At 43.9% G+C, this 15019-nt stretch overlaps 1 protein-coding gene across 2 annotated transcripts; it reads left to right on the top strand.

The window, feature by feature from the left end:
- Positions 1-593: 593 nt before the first annotated feature.
- On the top strand, positions 594-13198 carry LOC137785522 (gamma-aminobutyric acid receptor subunit rho-1-like). 2 transcript variants are annotated; one of them, XM_068576831.1, is made up of 10 exons: positions 594-679; positions 4214-4264; positions 5189-5295; positions 7705-7772; positions 7857-8080; positions 10524-10606; positions 10801-10941; positions 11045-11197; positions 12015-12211; positions 12743-13198. In XM_068576831.1, the coding sequence occupies exons 1-10, from the start codon at positions 594-596 to the stop codon at positions 13028-13030; spliced, it is 1398 nt and encodes a 465-aa protein (XP_068432932.1). In that variant the 3' UTR covers positions 13031-13198. The 2 variants fall into 2 exon arrangements, with proteins under 2 accessions (XP_068432932.1, XP_068432930.1); XM_068576829.1 differs by having other exon boundaries at positions 594-700.
- The last annotated feature ends 1821 nt before the right edge of the window (positions 13199-15019 follow it).

Raw genomic sequence — 15019 nt, 5'->3', positions numbered from 1 at the left:
TCTCTCTCTCTCTCTCTCTCTCTCTCTCTCTCTCTCTCTCTCTCTCTCTCTCTCTCTCTCTCTCTCTCTCTCTCTCTCTCTCTCTCTCTCTCTCTCTCTCTCTCTCTGATTGCGCACCAGTTTGCGCATAAATGTGCAGGAAAGGAGCGCGCGCGCCCTCTGACCCGCGCGCAGCTGTCACATTCCTACATGTGGAGGTGAAGCGGGGAATAAATTTTTTTTTTAAAAAAGGAAAGAAAACGAGCATAAATCCGCACCGTCTCACGCGGAGGATTTGTAGGTTTAGGCGAAATAACTCCAACCCCCCCCCCCCCCCCCCCCCCCACACACACACACACACACACACACACACACACACACACACACACACACACACACACACACACACACACACCTCCCTCCCTCCCCTCTCTTTGAGATTAAATACCGTGACATGATGCATGTATACATTCTCACTATGTTTGCGGCGCGAGGCGAGTGCGGAATGCGCGTGCTGTGCGGGGGGGACGTTGTGGGAGTAACCTGCGGTTTTTGATTATTTTTGTGTGGGTGTGTGTGTGTGTGTGTGTGTGTGGCCTGGGACGCTGGACACTATGCACACCGACGTGGTGCTGCTCTCCCTGCTGGTCGGGATGATGGCCGGTGTGTCCGGACACATGCGGCCGAGGGGACGCGCGCTGCAGCCGGGCGGGAACCTCAGGTCAGTGCGTTGGTGCCGAGGAGATCTATTTGGATGACTTTCTGACGGTGCCGTGCGTAATTACGCGTAAAGCTGGAAAGAAAAGTCATGTTTAAGTCATAAAATCTTTTATTTCACACTTTTATTCACACAATCGATATATTCTGCAATAGGATTGTCACCCCACTCATTATTTCTCACCATGATGAAGTGGCAGATCAACCCAGCAGCTTGTCTGAGGTAAATGAGTCTGTTCCAGAAACTACTGAATTAAACGGTTAATTATTTACCCTGAAAACACTTTGACAAAAACATCTCCATCAACTCAAGGTCCTCTTACAGGCTGTTTCTGGAACCTTCAACACATATCACACGATCCTCTTCCTTTGGAAATCAAATTTGAGATTGAACCGTTTTGGTTTTCCTTGATAATTTATCTCTGATGTGCCATTTATTGCTCTACTGTATATCTTTATTGTTGTGCAGTCATACAACAGGCCTACACACTGTTGCTGCGGCTGCTGCTGCTGCAGCATACCTCTACATGACCACATGCTTCATACATAAAAAATAATGTGTCATTTCTTTTACAAGTTAACCTTCTTGACGCTCCGGGATTGTTCCCATTTAAAAAGTCAGGGTTCAGATATATGTGTGTCCTCGTCGTGGGTATGAAAGTAGCGCTGAAGCGTTTGGTTGTGTCTTGAGTCAGAGGATTTTTCCTTCTGTCACACGACGACGATGTGATGTTATTAGTTCTTCTGATTTCAGTTTGATGCTCCCAAAGAGCTTCAATAGGAATATACTGGATTCTCAACAACTGAATTATTCAAAAACACAAGAAAAAGCAGCTGTTCAGACCATCATGGACCCGTTTGTCTCCAGACCTCCTTTCCCATGTGTTTGAGTCATTGTAGAAACCCCAAATTAATTCTAATACTTGTGTTTATTGTTTGTATTTGTTCAGCAAAGTCTTGGGGAACGAAAATGTATATCTGCAAAAAAAAAAAGACTTTTAAAAGATATTTTGATCACAACTATGAACATCCAGCATGATATGAGCCAGATCCCCCCAAAAAAGCGTCCTGGAGTGTCAATAAGACACCTTTTTGGAAAGATTAGGACCTAAAGAATCAGAATATGTAATAAAAATCACAATAAAACAAAGTCTTGGCCTGTGAGGAAGGAGTTTCAGTCAAAAAACTGTGTCATTCGTTTCGAAAATGGAAAAATTACTCATTTTAAGCCAAAAGATTGTGTGAATGGGGCATGCTGGGACTCAAAATTGGCACAGGAGGATTTTCTCACAAGGTTTCCAAAAGGTTAACTAAAATTGTAATTTTAAGGTCATACTTAAAAGCCCACCATTGTGTTAATATTACTGTACAACCTATATTATTACATATAAAATGTGTCCCAACTGGATTTTGAAGGCAAGGCCTCATTCCTTTGTTCCAGACTATTAAGTCTGTCCTCTGGTGCTGCTTCATGTAAACTCCTTCCCTCCCTAACACTCAGCTTCCTTTGTTCCTCAGCGTCACGCCCGCCGCGGCCGAGCGCCCGATCCCGGCCGTCGGCGAGCGGCAGAAAGCCCGCGGCGGCTGTGCTCGCCTGGTCATCAGAGCGCCGCTTTCAGCCGACGGCAACAACAGGTGACGTGTGCCCGGTTAGAGAAATCACTTACTCTGATTACGTAACCTGTAATCTGAGCGTGTTAATGTGCTTTCTGAATTATTGCTATTGTTGTGGCTTTGGGAAAGGTCGGCCGGGCGGAAGGGAAGGTCAGCAATTAAATGTCGTTCTCGGTGTGAACGCTGTCTTTCTGCCGGGCAGCTGTCAGAAGGTGGAGGTTTTTTGGGGGGATTTGAGAAGCTTATGACTGGACGTTCACTTTAACCCGTTGAAAATCTTGTCTCTAGAACTCTTTCTCCCTGTATTTGAGTTGTGAAATTAATTCCAATACTTGTGTTCTTTGTATGTATTTGTTCAGCAAAGTCTTGGAAAAAAAATGTATATCTGCAAAAAAAATCACTTTCCCCAAAAATGCCTCCTGGAGCGTCAATAAGACACCTTTTTGGAAAGATTAGGACCTAAAGAATCAGAATCTGCAACAAAAATCACAATAAAACAAATTCTTGGCCTATTAGGAAGGAGTTTCAGTCCAAAAACTGTTTCGTTTGGTTCAAAAATGTGAAAATATGACATATTGTATGCCAAAAGATTGTCTGAATGGGGCATGCTGGGACTTAAAATTGGCGCGGGAGAATTTTTCGGAGGAGTTTCCAAAAAACTTCACCATTGCTGCCTGAGGGGAGAAACCTCTGGTGTGGCAAAATAATAAAACAAAAACATAATTTCTCTTACATATGAAATGTGTTATTTGTCAGCAATAAAATCGGTCAAATGAATGGAAATTTAGAGCTTTAAAGACAATTCTGTCATCGGCAAAACCATAGAACAACACGCATGTTCTCTTTCCCGGAACTAAAAACATTTGCGAGCAGCCAGAGTTCAGTGTGGTTGTTGCTCTATAAAGCCGTCTTTCCTTTACTTTGTCCTGACCGGCATCTTGACTGGAACACGAGGAGCGCACAGCTCGGCTTCCTGGTGTCCGTTTCAATGTATGGTGTCGAGCCATCGCACGTTAATCTGCTCAGTATCCTCAAGTCCACTTGGTTTTAAGGGTCAAAGGCGACGAAGTGAAGCAGACGGTGACCCGGCGGCTCGTCGGCTCTCTGCCCGTCCTCAATCACCCGCTTAATCGTTTCTCAGTTTCACTGCATCCAAACTGATGAGTTGAGGTATAAGTGAAGGAACGGTCCAACCAACATGAGAAACACTGTGCGGCAGCGACCTGTCAATCACCTTGTAGCCCCGCCCCTAAAGCGCCTTGCTTTATGTTTATCTTTAGGTTTGACTCTAACAGACCATAATGAACTAAATGAACATCATGCTGTATAGAAGAAGACCAGAAACTAGAGATTGAGACATAAACTCATGTTTACAATGTTTACTGAGGGAATACATCAAGAGAGAAGTAGAGTCACTTGTATAGACTTCTATACAACCAGAGGAGTCGCCACCTGGTGGTCAGGAGAGAGAATGCAGCTTTAACACATGAAGCATAGACTTCTGTACAACCAGAGGAGTCGCCCCCTGGTGGTCAGGAGAGAGAATGCAGCTTTAACACATGAAGCATAGACTTCTATACAACCAGATGAGTCGCCCCCTGGTGGTCAGGAGAGAGAATGCAGCTTTAACACATGAAGCATAGACTTCTATACAACCAGAGGAGTCGCCCCCTGGTGGTCAGGAGAGAGAATGCAGCTTTAACACATGAAGCATAGACTTCTATACAACCAGAGGAGTAGCCCCCTGGTGGTCAGGAGAGAGAATGCAGCTTTAACACATGAAGCATAGACTTCTATACAACGTGCCCCACTTTCTTAGGAGTACTTTCACCTCATGTAGAGTGAGAGCCATGAGACGTTGCATAATGTATAAACTCACGTCACGTTTTTTTCCATCTTTCAGATCAAAAAGAGAAATGCCTCTGACAGAAGGATCCGGCCGCAAGATTGCCAGGTATGACGCACATCTGTTGTTTTTTGTTGTTGTTGTTATTTATCCCAATTAGAACGATAACAGGGGCTAGAAAGGAGGATCTTATAGCGGAGATTAAAGCATCATGGATTTAGAGGCACATGGTCACCATTTTAATCACACTATTGTTTGCAGTATCGAGGAGGATGGGCCGCTGCCGAGTATTTTACTAAACCCAATTTAATCCATTCTTATCCCTCAGAATCAGAAAATTCATAAGATTATTTCGCCTGTGCTGCATCAACTCATAAACAACCGACTACGATGCACAAAAACTGCCAGGTGTTCACGACAAAGAAGAGCTTATTATCAGTAAAACCTTGATTAGTAGCTAAAGAGCAACAGTTATTTAAAAGTATGAGTTAATGACAGCTGCCATCAAACACAGTATCATTACACTACAATCACTCTCTACGGACCACCGGGGGGCGACTCCTCTGGTTGTATAGAAGTCTATGCTTCATGTGTTGAAGCTGCATTCTCTCTCCTGACCACCAGGGGGCGACTCCTCTGGTTGTATAGAAGTCTACACTTCATGTGTTAAAGCTGCATTCTCTCTCCTGACCACTAGGGGACGACTCCTCTGGTTGTATAGAAGTCTACACTTCATGTGTTAAAGCTGCATTCTCTCTCCTGACCACCAGGGGGCGACTCCTCTGGTTGTATAGAAGTCTACACTTCATGTGTTAAAGCTGCATTCTCTCTCCTGACCACCAGGGGGCGACTCCTAGTGTTCTCATGAGGATGTTTAGTCGTCTCATTTAGACGTATTTTAAGGCGTAGAACAAAACAAAAACACATTTTAAATAAACAAGACATTAAAAAATAATAACATGACGCATAACTTCATTTGTAGCAGTGAAGAAATTAACTCTTTTCTTGTTGTTTTACAAACATTTCCATCAGCCCCATTTTCAAGAGGAGTCAGGATGTGACGAAAATCTGGGGTCCGAAGTCAGAGCAGCTGCTGAGAATAGACGACCACGACTTCACAATGCGACCCGGATTCGGAGGTGAGGAGGATTCTTCCTTCTTCTGTAAATGAGTGGCTGTGAACTGAAGCATGCGACTCACTCATTAGCCACATGAAGTGTTCTTTTTGACTTTACACTAAACCCCGGGCCAGATCATTTGTGGCCAGCGCTGCCTTGTAGAGATGACATAACGGAGCGGGATTAAGCCTAATCCACGCTGCTGTGGACCAGTGATTAATTACCAAGGGGCCAAAGTTTATATCGCTTTAGGTTTCAATAACTCCCATTTCCATCTGCCACGCTGCTCAAAGCCAGAATCTTTGTGCTTTTCTTTTAAATTCTCTTGCATTTGAAAGATTTTCACCTGGAGTTCTTGAAAAGCATTTACTCGTTGTTGTGTTTTTGTATTGTTGTGTGTTGTGTTGGGATGGTAAGCGCATACTGTGAGTGCAAGGTGTTGTGCAACAGATATTTCTGACAGCTGGATGGATTCACCCAATCAGCTTGTTTGTCACGCAGCGCGTCGAGGTTGTTCCCTGAAAACCTGGCGAACTGAGGAACACCTGGTGGATCCACAGGGACGTAGTTAATCTCTGCAGCAAATTTAAGCTCATCGACGTGTTTCTCTTCGTCACACGGCTGCTGTGAGTCTCACCGCTCTCGCCAGGGAAAACATTATTAATACAGATGACAAATCAGGAAAACTCCTAATTTGCCCGAGGGCCAGTTTTGCAAAATTACCCAAAATCAGATTTTTGGGGGGGATTAAAATACGGATGTTTAGTTCGCAAAGTCAACAAATATTTTCCTTGGCTTTTTGTTCTAATATTTATATCATCTTTCAAACCCAACTGCATGAGTTTCAGAGTTCACAGTTTCATAATGACATGTTATAATTAATTGGTGGGGTCCATGCAGTTTTTTTTAAACATAAACAAGCTCTATTCGTCCATTTTGATGATCTTTTATGCACATTGGCACCATAGAACGGCCTGGAGGCCACCGGCACCAAATACCTCAGTGCTACATGACACGGGTGTGTGCAGACTAATTTGTAGTTTTATTGGGTTAAGACACAAATGACTTGATTCGTAAAGGTCTCAGTACGCTCCAAATAAAGAGCTTCTGCTTTCAAAAACTTTCCCATAATCATAATCGGCTGATCAGACCTTTAAGAAATGGCTGCATCTCTGGTAAATAGTAAAAAAAAAAAAAGCAACCGGAGTCCTGAACAAGTTAAGTGAGTGAACAACATCAACAAAAGCCACAAAATAACAACAGATGAAAGAAAACAACATGCACTATAATGTCAAACAGGATTAGAGGACTCTTTTCCGCTGCCTTCTGTGACATTGTTTGGGAAATCTGCGCCCGACTGCTTTGATGGGGATTTGGATGAAAGTCGGTGTTTGAAGCAAAAGCATAAAAAGGAGTCACAACCTTCCAAATAAACACAGATAATCCTGACAGTTCCACCGGGGACACATCTGCACTCGCTGGCTCCGCTCAGACAGGGAGAGTTTTTACAGTTTCCTTTTGTAAAATGTTTAACTCAACCTCCGAATGAGCGCTAACGCTAAAGCGCTAGCTGCACAAACTGTACGGTAACCTTATAGAGAGTGGTGCCGTTTAAATGAAATACATTAAAATGACCTGAAATCTTACCTGGCGACTTAATTTGGCCGCTTAATCTGTTCAGATCAACGCTGCGTCGCTGTAATGAGAAGAAAAGGCAAATTGATGTCGGGCGCTTTTCCGCTGTCAGTTGAAATTTGAGCGGGAAAAACACAAGTCGCTCAGCAATACAACAAAAAACGAGTGAACGCTTCACTCATGAAAACAACTGGATCTATTTATTGTGCATTCTACCGACCTACCTGTTTCATGTACTTGTTGAATTTGTGCTTTAAAGACATTGAAGTGGAATTGGTGGAAATTCTAAAAGAGCAAATATGGCGGATTTTTTTTTTTCATGCTTTATGAATGAAACTTCAGATTGCTGTTAGTGGACAGAGAGAGGTTTTACGCCCAAGATACGGAGAATCATGGGTGATGCATGACCCAAACAATAGTCCCGGTTAGTTTACCAAAGGACGTGCCGGGTCACAGTGGATTTAAGAGAGAGGCTGGAGAGTCTGAGGAGGAGGCTCTGACCTGGGATTAAGTTCCCTGAATCCAAATTTCATTACGAAAATTTGTGAAAAGGCAGAGTTAATGGAAAATGTTACACAAGTCAGATTTTTGGAGAAAAAGCAGCTGTTTCAGTCGCAGAATAACTATCAAATACGACCAAAAACAAAAAGGTTCCTAAAGGAATTATTGCTCAAGAACTTGAGTTGTATTTTAGAAACTTTTTAGCTAAAGTAGAAATGTTTGTAACCTAATGTAAACGGTCCAATGTTGAACTGTGAACACGACTGTGAGTTAAAGCTGGGTATTTCTCGACAGGGCCTGCAGTCCCTGTGGGAGTGGACGTCCAGGTGGAAAGTTTGGACGCTATCTCGGAGGTGGACATGGTATGTCTGGAACGAACCGTGAGTAGGAAAGCTGCCGTTTGGTTGAGATAACGAACGTAACGGACACGCGTAACCTTGTTCAAGGACTTCACCATGACGCTGTATCTGAGGCACTACTGGAAAGACGAGCGTCTGTCCTTCAGAAGCAACAACAACCTGAGCATGACCTTCGATGGACGCCTGGTGAAGAAGATCTGGGTGCCCGACATGTTTTTCGTCCACTCCAAGAAGTCCTTCACCCACGACACCACCACCGAAAACGTCATGCTGCGAGTTTACCCGGACGGCAAAGTCCTCTACAGCCTGCGGTAAATCGGACCCAACACACACAGACACACAAACACACACACACACGGTGTGAAACAACTGAAAGTGGTCGTTAGCCGGAAAGTAATAGTTTAACATGTTGGGCTCGCCCCATTTTATTGTACTTTTCCAGTCTCACCCCCCTGGTGGTCAGGAGAGAGAATGCAGCTTCAAGACATGAAGCATAGACTTCTATACAACCAGAGGAGTCGCCCCCTGGTGGTCAGGAGAGAGAATGCAGCTTTTAGACACTTCTGCAGTGGCATCACTCGGCAGAACGTAGGAGGCCGCCTGGTTTAAATCCAGCTGAGGGGGTTCAACGTCAGGACGCCTCGCTTCTTTAGAGGGTTTTTTAACGGCACGCACGACTGGGGATGGCACACGCCGGAGGGATTATAGATCTGGTCTGTCCTGGTAGCGTCTCTTGAATCCCCAGGAAGAGCTGGAAAGCGTTGCTTGCGAGAGGAACATCTGGAGTACGACGCTTAAGCCCACTGCCACGGCGACCCAGATAGCAGGAAGATCGCGGGTGGATGATGCTTCAGGGTCCTGGTGTTGTTCACGCTGGTCATGGGACACATTGCTCATGTTTTTAGTTTCATCTGTGCTTTTCCTTTTCCTTCTGTGACTGGGCAATATGCTACATATTACAGTGATATTGTCATATGAAACCAGTCACTAATCTTGTATTTTTCTGGTTTAAAGGATTACAGGAAGTCATAGAATTTTATGAGCGTTTTTTTTATCTACTAGGTCATGTCAACAATACTGATTTTATCTTTTTTTTAAAAATATCATTGTGTAAATATTAGAAGTCCACCAATTGAACATTTTATTAAAGCATAATATTTCCTCTTTTTTTTTAGAGTTTTGTGATTCAGATTCAATTTTATTGTCAAGAAAACTATTTAAAAAAAAAAAAAAGTACTAGGACAACGAAATGTAGTTTAACATCTGACCAGAAGCGCACAAAGAAGCAGTACAAGTGCAGTGCAATGTTCTAGATCGTTAGCAGTAGGAATATAAATAACAAATAAATAATAAATAAAATGTAAAATAACCGTATGAAAAAAAACTCTACATAGCCATGCTAATAAATACAAACACTACAGTTTCATATAATGCCTTTATAGATGTTCTACATGCAGTACACGTGACGCCCCTGAAGTGGGGCAGGTTTGGATGTTAGTGGGCGTTCAGGGATGTCCTGCAAAGACAAAGTGGCACCAGCTGCCACGGTAGAAGATGTGTATTTAAGGGGATAACGTTCTGCCAATTAGGGACCCGCTAATGCCGCCCGAGCAAGGCCTCGTAATTGTGGCGAGCGATAGCAGGCTCGGGGCCAAGATAGTTGAATTTTGTAATCCACATAACAGATTTACAGCTGGCCATCTGCCTCCTGTTGCGACCGCTCAATCGGTGGAACCGCCGGAAACGAACCAAATTCAGAACGATGGCGTCACACATCTGGGAATCAGCGTTCGCTATTGATGGCGGGGCGTCGTAGTAGTATCTGGTAAACGAGGGAAGGGCATTAGCGGGAGATGTGAGCGTCCTCGTCACACGGTCGCGGGGTTAATCTGTGCGCGGTTTGGTGCCGGTTGGAGATTTCCCAGACTAAAGGCAGATTGGCGGGTGAGGATGCGGTATCTTGTCCCATGAGCTGGATTATGTATTTTCATTTATCATCTGCGTGCCGGAAATCAAATCTCTGCTGACCCAACCTCGTGTGTGCTTGTGGGTGTGGAGGGGTACGGCTCTGCTAAAGGTTCAATGTGCATGATGGGCCTTTGCTGAAAAGGCCTCTATTTACAGTTTGCATTGTCAGACTTGTCCCTGTTTTCCATGTGAAAAACTACAACTAAAACTCCTTTTTCTGTTGCAATAGAAAAGTCACAAACACTGTTACTTAATCAGACTCTTTAAACCTTCAACCAATTGGTTGGATCAGTGGAAAGCCCAAATGCTTTGGCTTAAAATTAAGTGTTTTTTTACAATAATGTGCAATGTAGAATTACTGTTCCTGTCAGTGGAGTCTCGTGGCTTTGAGGAGAGCATATAACGTCTATTTCTTTTCACATCTAACCGGGTGAATTGAGGGTTTCTTTGGGTCGAACCAGAGTTGGGAAATGTTGGAACAGTGTAAAGACTAACCGAGTGGTTTTGATGAGTATTACTTTGTTTGGAAGTTGGGATGAAGTGCGTTCTACGAGGTCAAATTACTGATTCTCGCAATGAAGTCCTGGTGGCGTTTGTAGTTTTGTACGTAAATAAATTGTAAAAATTGTCCAACTCCATGTTGATTTTATTTATCAACCAGCCAGGTAGCACCTGATTGTCGTGTTTCCATCGCCGCCGATTGGAGCTAACACTAATACTACGACCCCGGGGGGGAAAAAACTACATTAAAACTGAAATAATTAGCTTTTTTTTTTGTCGTTGCAGGGTGACGGTCACATCCATGTGTAGCATGGACCTGAGTCGCTTCCCGCTCGATACGCAGACATGCTCTTTGGAGATAGAGAGCTGTAAGTGATGTGATCAAACTCGGTGTGGCTTTCCTCCGACTTCTGTAGAAAAAAGTCTTGTCGTAGCTGCAGAAGCAGTGAGATATTTATCCTCCTGTCACGTTCATGTCAAATCAAGGAAGTGTTTCACATTCATTAAAAGGCGGTGGAGGTTTGTGCAAATAATCCGCCGTCAATGCTCTTCGTCTCTCCAGATGCGTACACGGACGATGACCTGATGCTGTACTGGAAGGAAGGGAACAGGTCGCTCAACACAGACGAGAGGATTTCTTTGTCGCAGTTCCTCATTCAGGAGTTTCACACCACCACCAGGCTGGCCTTCTACAGTAGCACGGGTAGCGACAGGAAGCTCGGCGCTGTCTTTTTTTTTTTTTTTTAAATTTGCAGTCCTGCAGCCACTTGGGTCTGTGTGACCTCTCACGTTTTCTCCTCCTCCAGGCTGGTACAACCGTCTGTACATCAACTTCACTCTGCGGCGTCACGTCTTCTTTTTCCTGCTGCAGACCTACTTCCCCGCCACGCTGATGGTCATGCTGTCCTGGGTGTCCTTCTGGATCGACCGCAGGGCCGTCCCGGCCAGGGTGCCGCTAGGTAAAGATCGGTGTGCAGAGGGCGCACAAACAACACGGACCGCGAGCAATCAAAAAAGACAACGAGTGAAACGCAGAGATTTGCACAAAGACTGCATAAAACAAGGAGGAAGGAACTGTAATTGTCTGTAAACTCATATCTCATAGTCACGGACTACTTCATTGCCTTTGTGCAAACACTTTACAGAAAGAAAGGTGGCTAGTTTGGTGATTTCTGGCTTAGTTCTTCGTTCTAGCCGCTGATCTAGAAAATGTTTCACATCATAAGTTTTCCCTCAAAGCTTACAGGTGATGAAGATACTAAAATTATAATATTTAAAGGCGCTATGTACAACATTGGGAGTGAAGGCTGAGCAGGCGGCTCACAGCTAACAGTGAAAACGGAGGAAACCGACAGTTTTGATGGCTAACGGTGTTTTGCTGGCTAACGGTGTTTTCCTAGCTAACGGTGTTTTCCTGAAATCCATCATCAACACTACACATTGCACGTGTTTGTTGGTTTTTGGGGGTTTAGTTACTCTCTAAACGTGCTTCAACTTCTGCGTCATTGTGACTTAAACATTTGCGGTCCCACAACTCCCACCATCTTTAAATGGCAGCGATTGGTACCTGTTTCAATTTGACTCCATTTTTGTCAATTAAAATGTGTACTTGTCCATATTTGTACATACCTGACACCACAATTGTATTCAGAGGATGTAAGGGTCTGCGTCCCAAACAAAGAGGAAAAGCTCTCCACTCTCAAACAAATGTTTTTTCTCTTCAACGTCTGACATGAGTCCGGGTTTCACCATCTCTGGCTTGTCGTCCTGCTTCAGGCATAACCACGGTGCTCACCATGTCCACCATCATCACCGGCGTCAACGCCTCCATGCCCAGGGTGTCCTACATCAAAGCCGTGGACATTTACCTCTGGGTCAGCTTCGTCTTCGTCTTCCTGTCGGTGATAGAGTACGCCGCCGTCAACTACCTGTCGACTCTACAGGAGCGCAAGGAGAGGGTCCTCCGAGAGCGGGTGGGTGTCGAGAAGCGCCGTGTGTCTTTAACCTTGGCGTGCCAAGACATTTGGATGCATATATTCAAGGTCCCCAGAGGATGAATCCTACTAATGCTGTTGATTTTCTTGACTTCTTATCATCAGGATCAACCTTTTTATGTGTCCAATACTTTGGTTTATGTCCGAATTCCCATGAAGACAGAAGACAATTTAACCTAAATGCTATGACAGTTGTTGAGCCACTGTTAAATTTTTTTTTTTAAATGACGGGCAGTAAACAAAATTTTAACAAATTGAAGTGAAAGTGTACATTTTGAAGTACTGTGATCTTTTTTAATGCAGTCTTGATTGTTCACTGCTCCGCAAAATACTTTTATTCCAGTAAAATATTGTCTTTTTCATTGTTAAAAATCACATTTTCTCCAAAGCAAAATCAGATTATGACAACAACGTACACGGTGTCAGTTTGAATTCCAAGATTTTTTTGGATTATGAAAAAGTTTGTGTTTTGGAACGTCTTTTTTTAAGTGCCTTTTTGTCTTCTTGCAGCTGCCGTGCACCTGTGGTTTGGCCCACCCCGGCGTGATGTCGGACGGCTACAGTGACGTGGATTTCAACACGACGGGGAACTACGGCATGCGGGAGGAGAACGGGATGAAGCGGGAGAGGATGCTGGTGCAGCTGGCGATGGAGAGCGACCAGGTCACCGGCCACGTGGGCTCCACCGCCTACAGCAACGTCTGGATCGACACGCACATCATAGACAAGTACGCCCGGGTCCTTTTCCCCGGATCGTACTTCCTCTTCAACCTCATCTACTGGTCGATCTACTGCTAGCACCAGACGGGGACTCGAGCGGACTTATCGACCCGGCTGTGAGCGGCGGTGTGAACAATCTGCCTCCCTGCTTGTCAAAGTGGTTTACAGATGCACTCCAGATGTTGTGCGTTCAAATTTGAAGAAAAAAAAGAAGAAGATGGGACTCGGGCTCGGCTCAACGACGCGATATGCAATATTATTGCCTTTTTCTTCTTTTTAGTTTTTTACAAATTACTTAGTTTATCCTGATTTTAGTGTACTATACATATGTTTTATTGTTTGGCTATTGTTGCTTTTTAAATGACAAAGATTACCAATTAGTTTCACTAATGAAATACTCGTTTGTGAAATGCAGAACAGAGCGAAGATGTGGAGCGAAATGAGTAAAAATGTCGGCACAAGGTCGAGTACTTCCCTCCTCCATCGTGATTGGACGACTGGGTAAAAAGTGACAGTGACGAGCGCAGCTTTTATACCCAGAGATGAACATCCATTTCAACTCTCAGCGCCGCGGCTCGCTGCTGGCTTTCGTAGCGTAGTACAAATACTCTTAAAGCTTAAAAACATGGAGGTTGTGGCAGTTGCTCGCCGTCTTTGGCGGTTGTTTTTCAATATTGGGGTTATCGGGACATCCCAGGATGCAAACTGTACACTTTAAAGAAAGACTCGGAGACCCACAAACGCAATCTACTTCGCCTCGAGCCTCGGGTCTCGAGTGGACAGAACCACCTCAGAGGACGCTTGTCGGCTGGCAGCTGTGTCTGGAAATGTTGAAAGTAAAAGGTTTGTTGTCTGCCGGTTGTTAATCAGGGTTTTCCCAACTTGTTCAGGTCTTCAATCAAGGGCTAAAAACTAACTGTCGGCGGTACATTAGTAAAAACAGTTTAAACCTGGTTTTCTGGCCTGCCGTCCATTTGGTTCTGGTTTAGCTGCTGTTTTTATTTATTTATTAAAGGACAGGTCCATCTTTCTCTCCAAGGGCCCTATTTTAATTAAGCAAATGGAAAGACGCTTCTTCAGGAAATCTTGTTGTTTTTTTTTCACATATAAAAAAGGTCTGAAATCCCACATAAGGAGATTTTTTGTATTACTTTGTAGTCTCTGGTGGAGATGGTTCCAGTATGAGGAACTGCAAAAGTACCGAAGCTGAAAAGGTCCACGCACAAAGTGGAAATCCTGGCGCTTGGAAAACACTACCGCCTTTGTCCACAGGGGCCGCCAGAACCCTCACAAAATAAAAGTTCCTTGCAGTTGCTTTAATCTTTTAGAACAGTCTTTAACCATGGAGCTAACTGTAGCTGCGAAGCTAACAACTGTGGAGCGGTTGGTTCGTGGCATTTGAATTTAAAGCACCCCGCAAGGCGTCTCACTACAACACGTATTTATTCTGTTTTCAGTTGTTAAAGTTTGTGATCAAACAGCATCTGTTTGCGCTGTAAACTGTTTTTATTTCACATCTTCAGGGTTTCATGGTTGTACGTTGTTTATTATTTGACTTGTTTCTTGATATGCTTGAACTGACACTTAATCGTAGTCACATACAGTCTCAGATGGAGATTGGAGCTTTTTTTTTCTACTTTCACATCTCGTCAGTCTCTTGTAACTCTTCTCATGTGAAATCAATTAATTGGTAAGTCGAACAGAGTTCTTGATTAAAATGTTGTTGTTTTTTCTTAGAGTAGTAGTTCTCAGACTGTTTACTGAATAAAACACAGCTGGCTTGACTAAGACAGACCTGATTGCAATGCAGGTCAGCAGAACATCCGGCATGTTGGAGTCAAACGAGGTCCGTTTGACTTGAATTATTTTGTACGAGGCCGGTTTTGAAAAGCGTCCTTCTGTTGCTTTTTTTTTTTTTTTTAGCTTATGTAATGTCTGCCGTGACATCTGTTGTGGCTTATGTCAAATTTAAGACAAAGCCGAAACCGGCAGACATGGCAGACATAAACCGAGAGCTTAGTAAAATTATTGTAAACAATGAAAATTGAAAACAACAATCTCTGTTCA

This window comes from Clinocottus analis, unplaced genomic scaffold, assembly GCF_023055335.1.
Source record: "Clinocottus analis isolate CAN_PGR_092001 unplaced genomic scaffold, fCliAna1.0.p SCAF_15, whole genome shotgun sequence".
In the NCBI taxonomy this organism is placed as follows: domain Eukaryota; kingdom Metazoa; phylum Chordata; class Actinopteri; order Perciformes; family Cottidae; genus Clinocottus; species Clinocottus analis.
Note: the sequence above shows the minus strand (reverse complement) of the source record. Positions and strands in the feature narration are given on the sequence as shown.

What these genes read in the sequence shown, in the direction of transcription:
- LOC137785522 (XM_068576829.1), top strand. Translation starts at nt 594, where the DNA reads ATGCACACCGACGTGGTGCTGCTCTCCCTGCTGGTCGGGATGATGGCC. An exon ending in TCCGGCCGCAAGATTGCCAG is followed by an intron (nt 4,265 to 5,188) that starts GTATGACGCACA and finishes CATTTCCATCAG; the next exon opens with CCCCATTTTCAAGAGGAGTC. An exon ending in CTATCTCGGAGGTGGACATG is followed by an intron (nt 7,773 to 7,856) that starts GTATGTCTGGAA and finishes ACCTTGTTCAAG; the next exon opens with GACTTCACCATGACGCTGTA.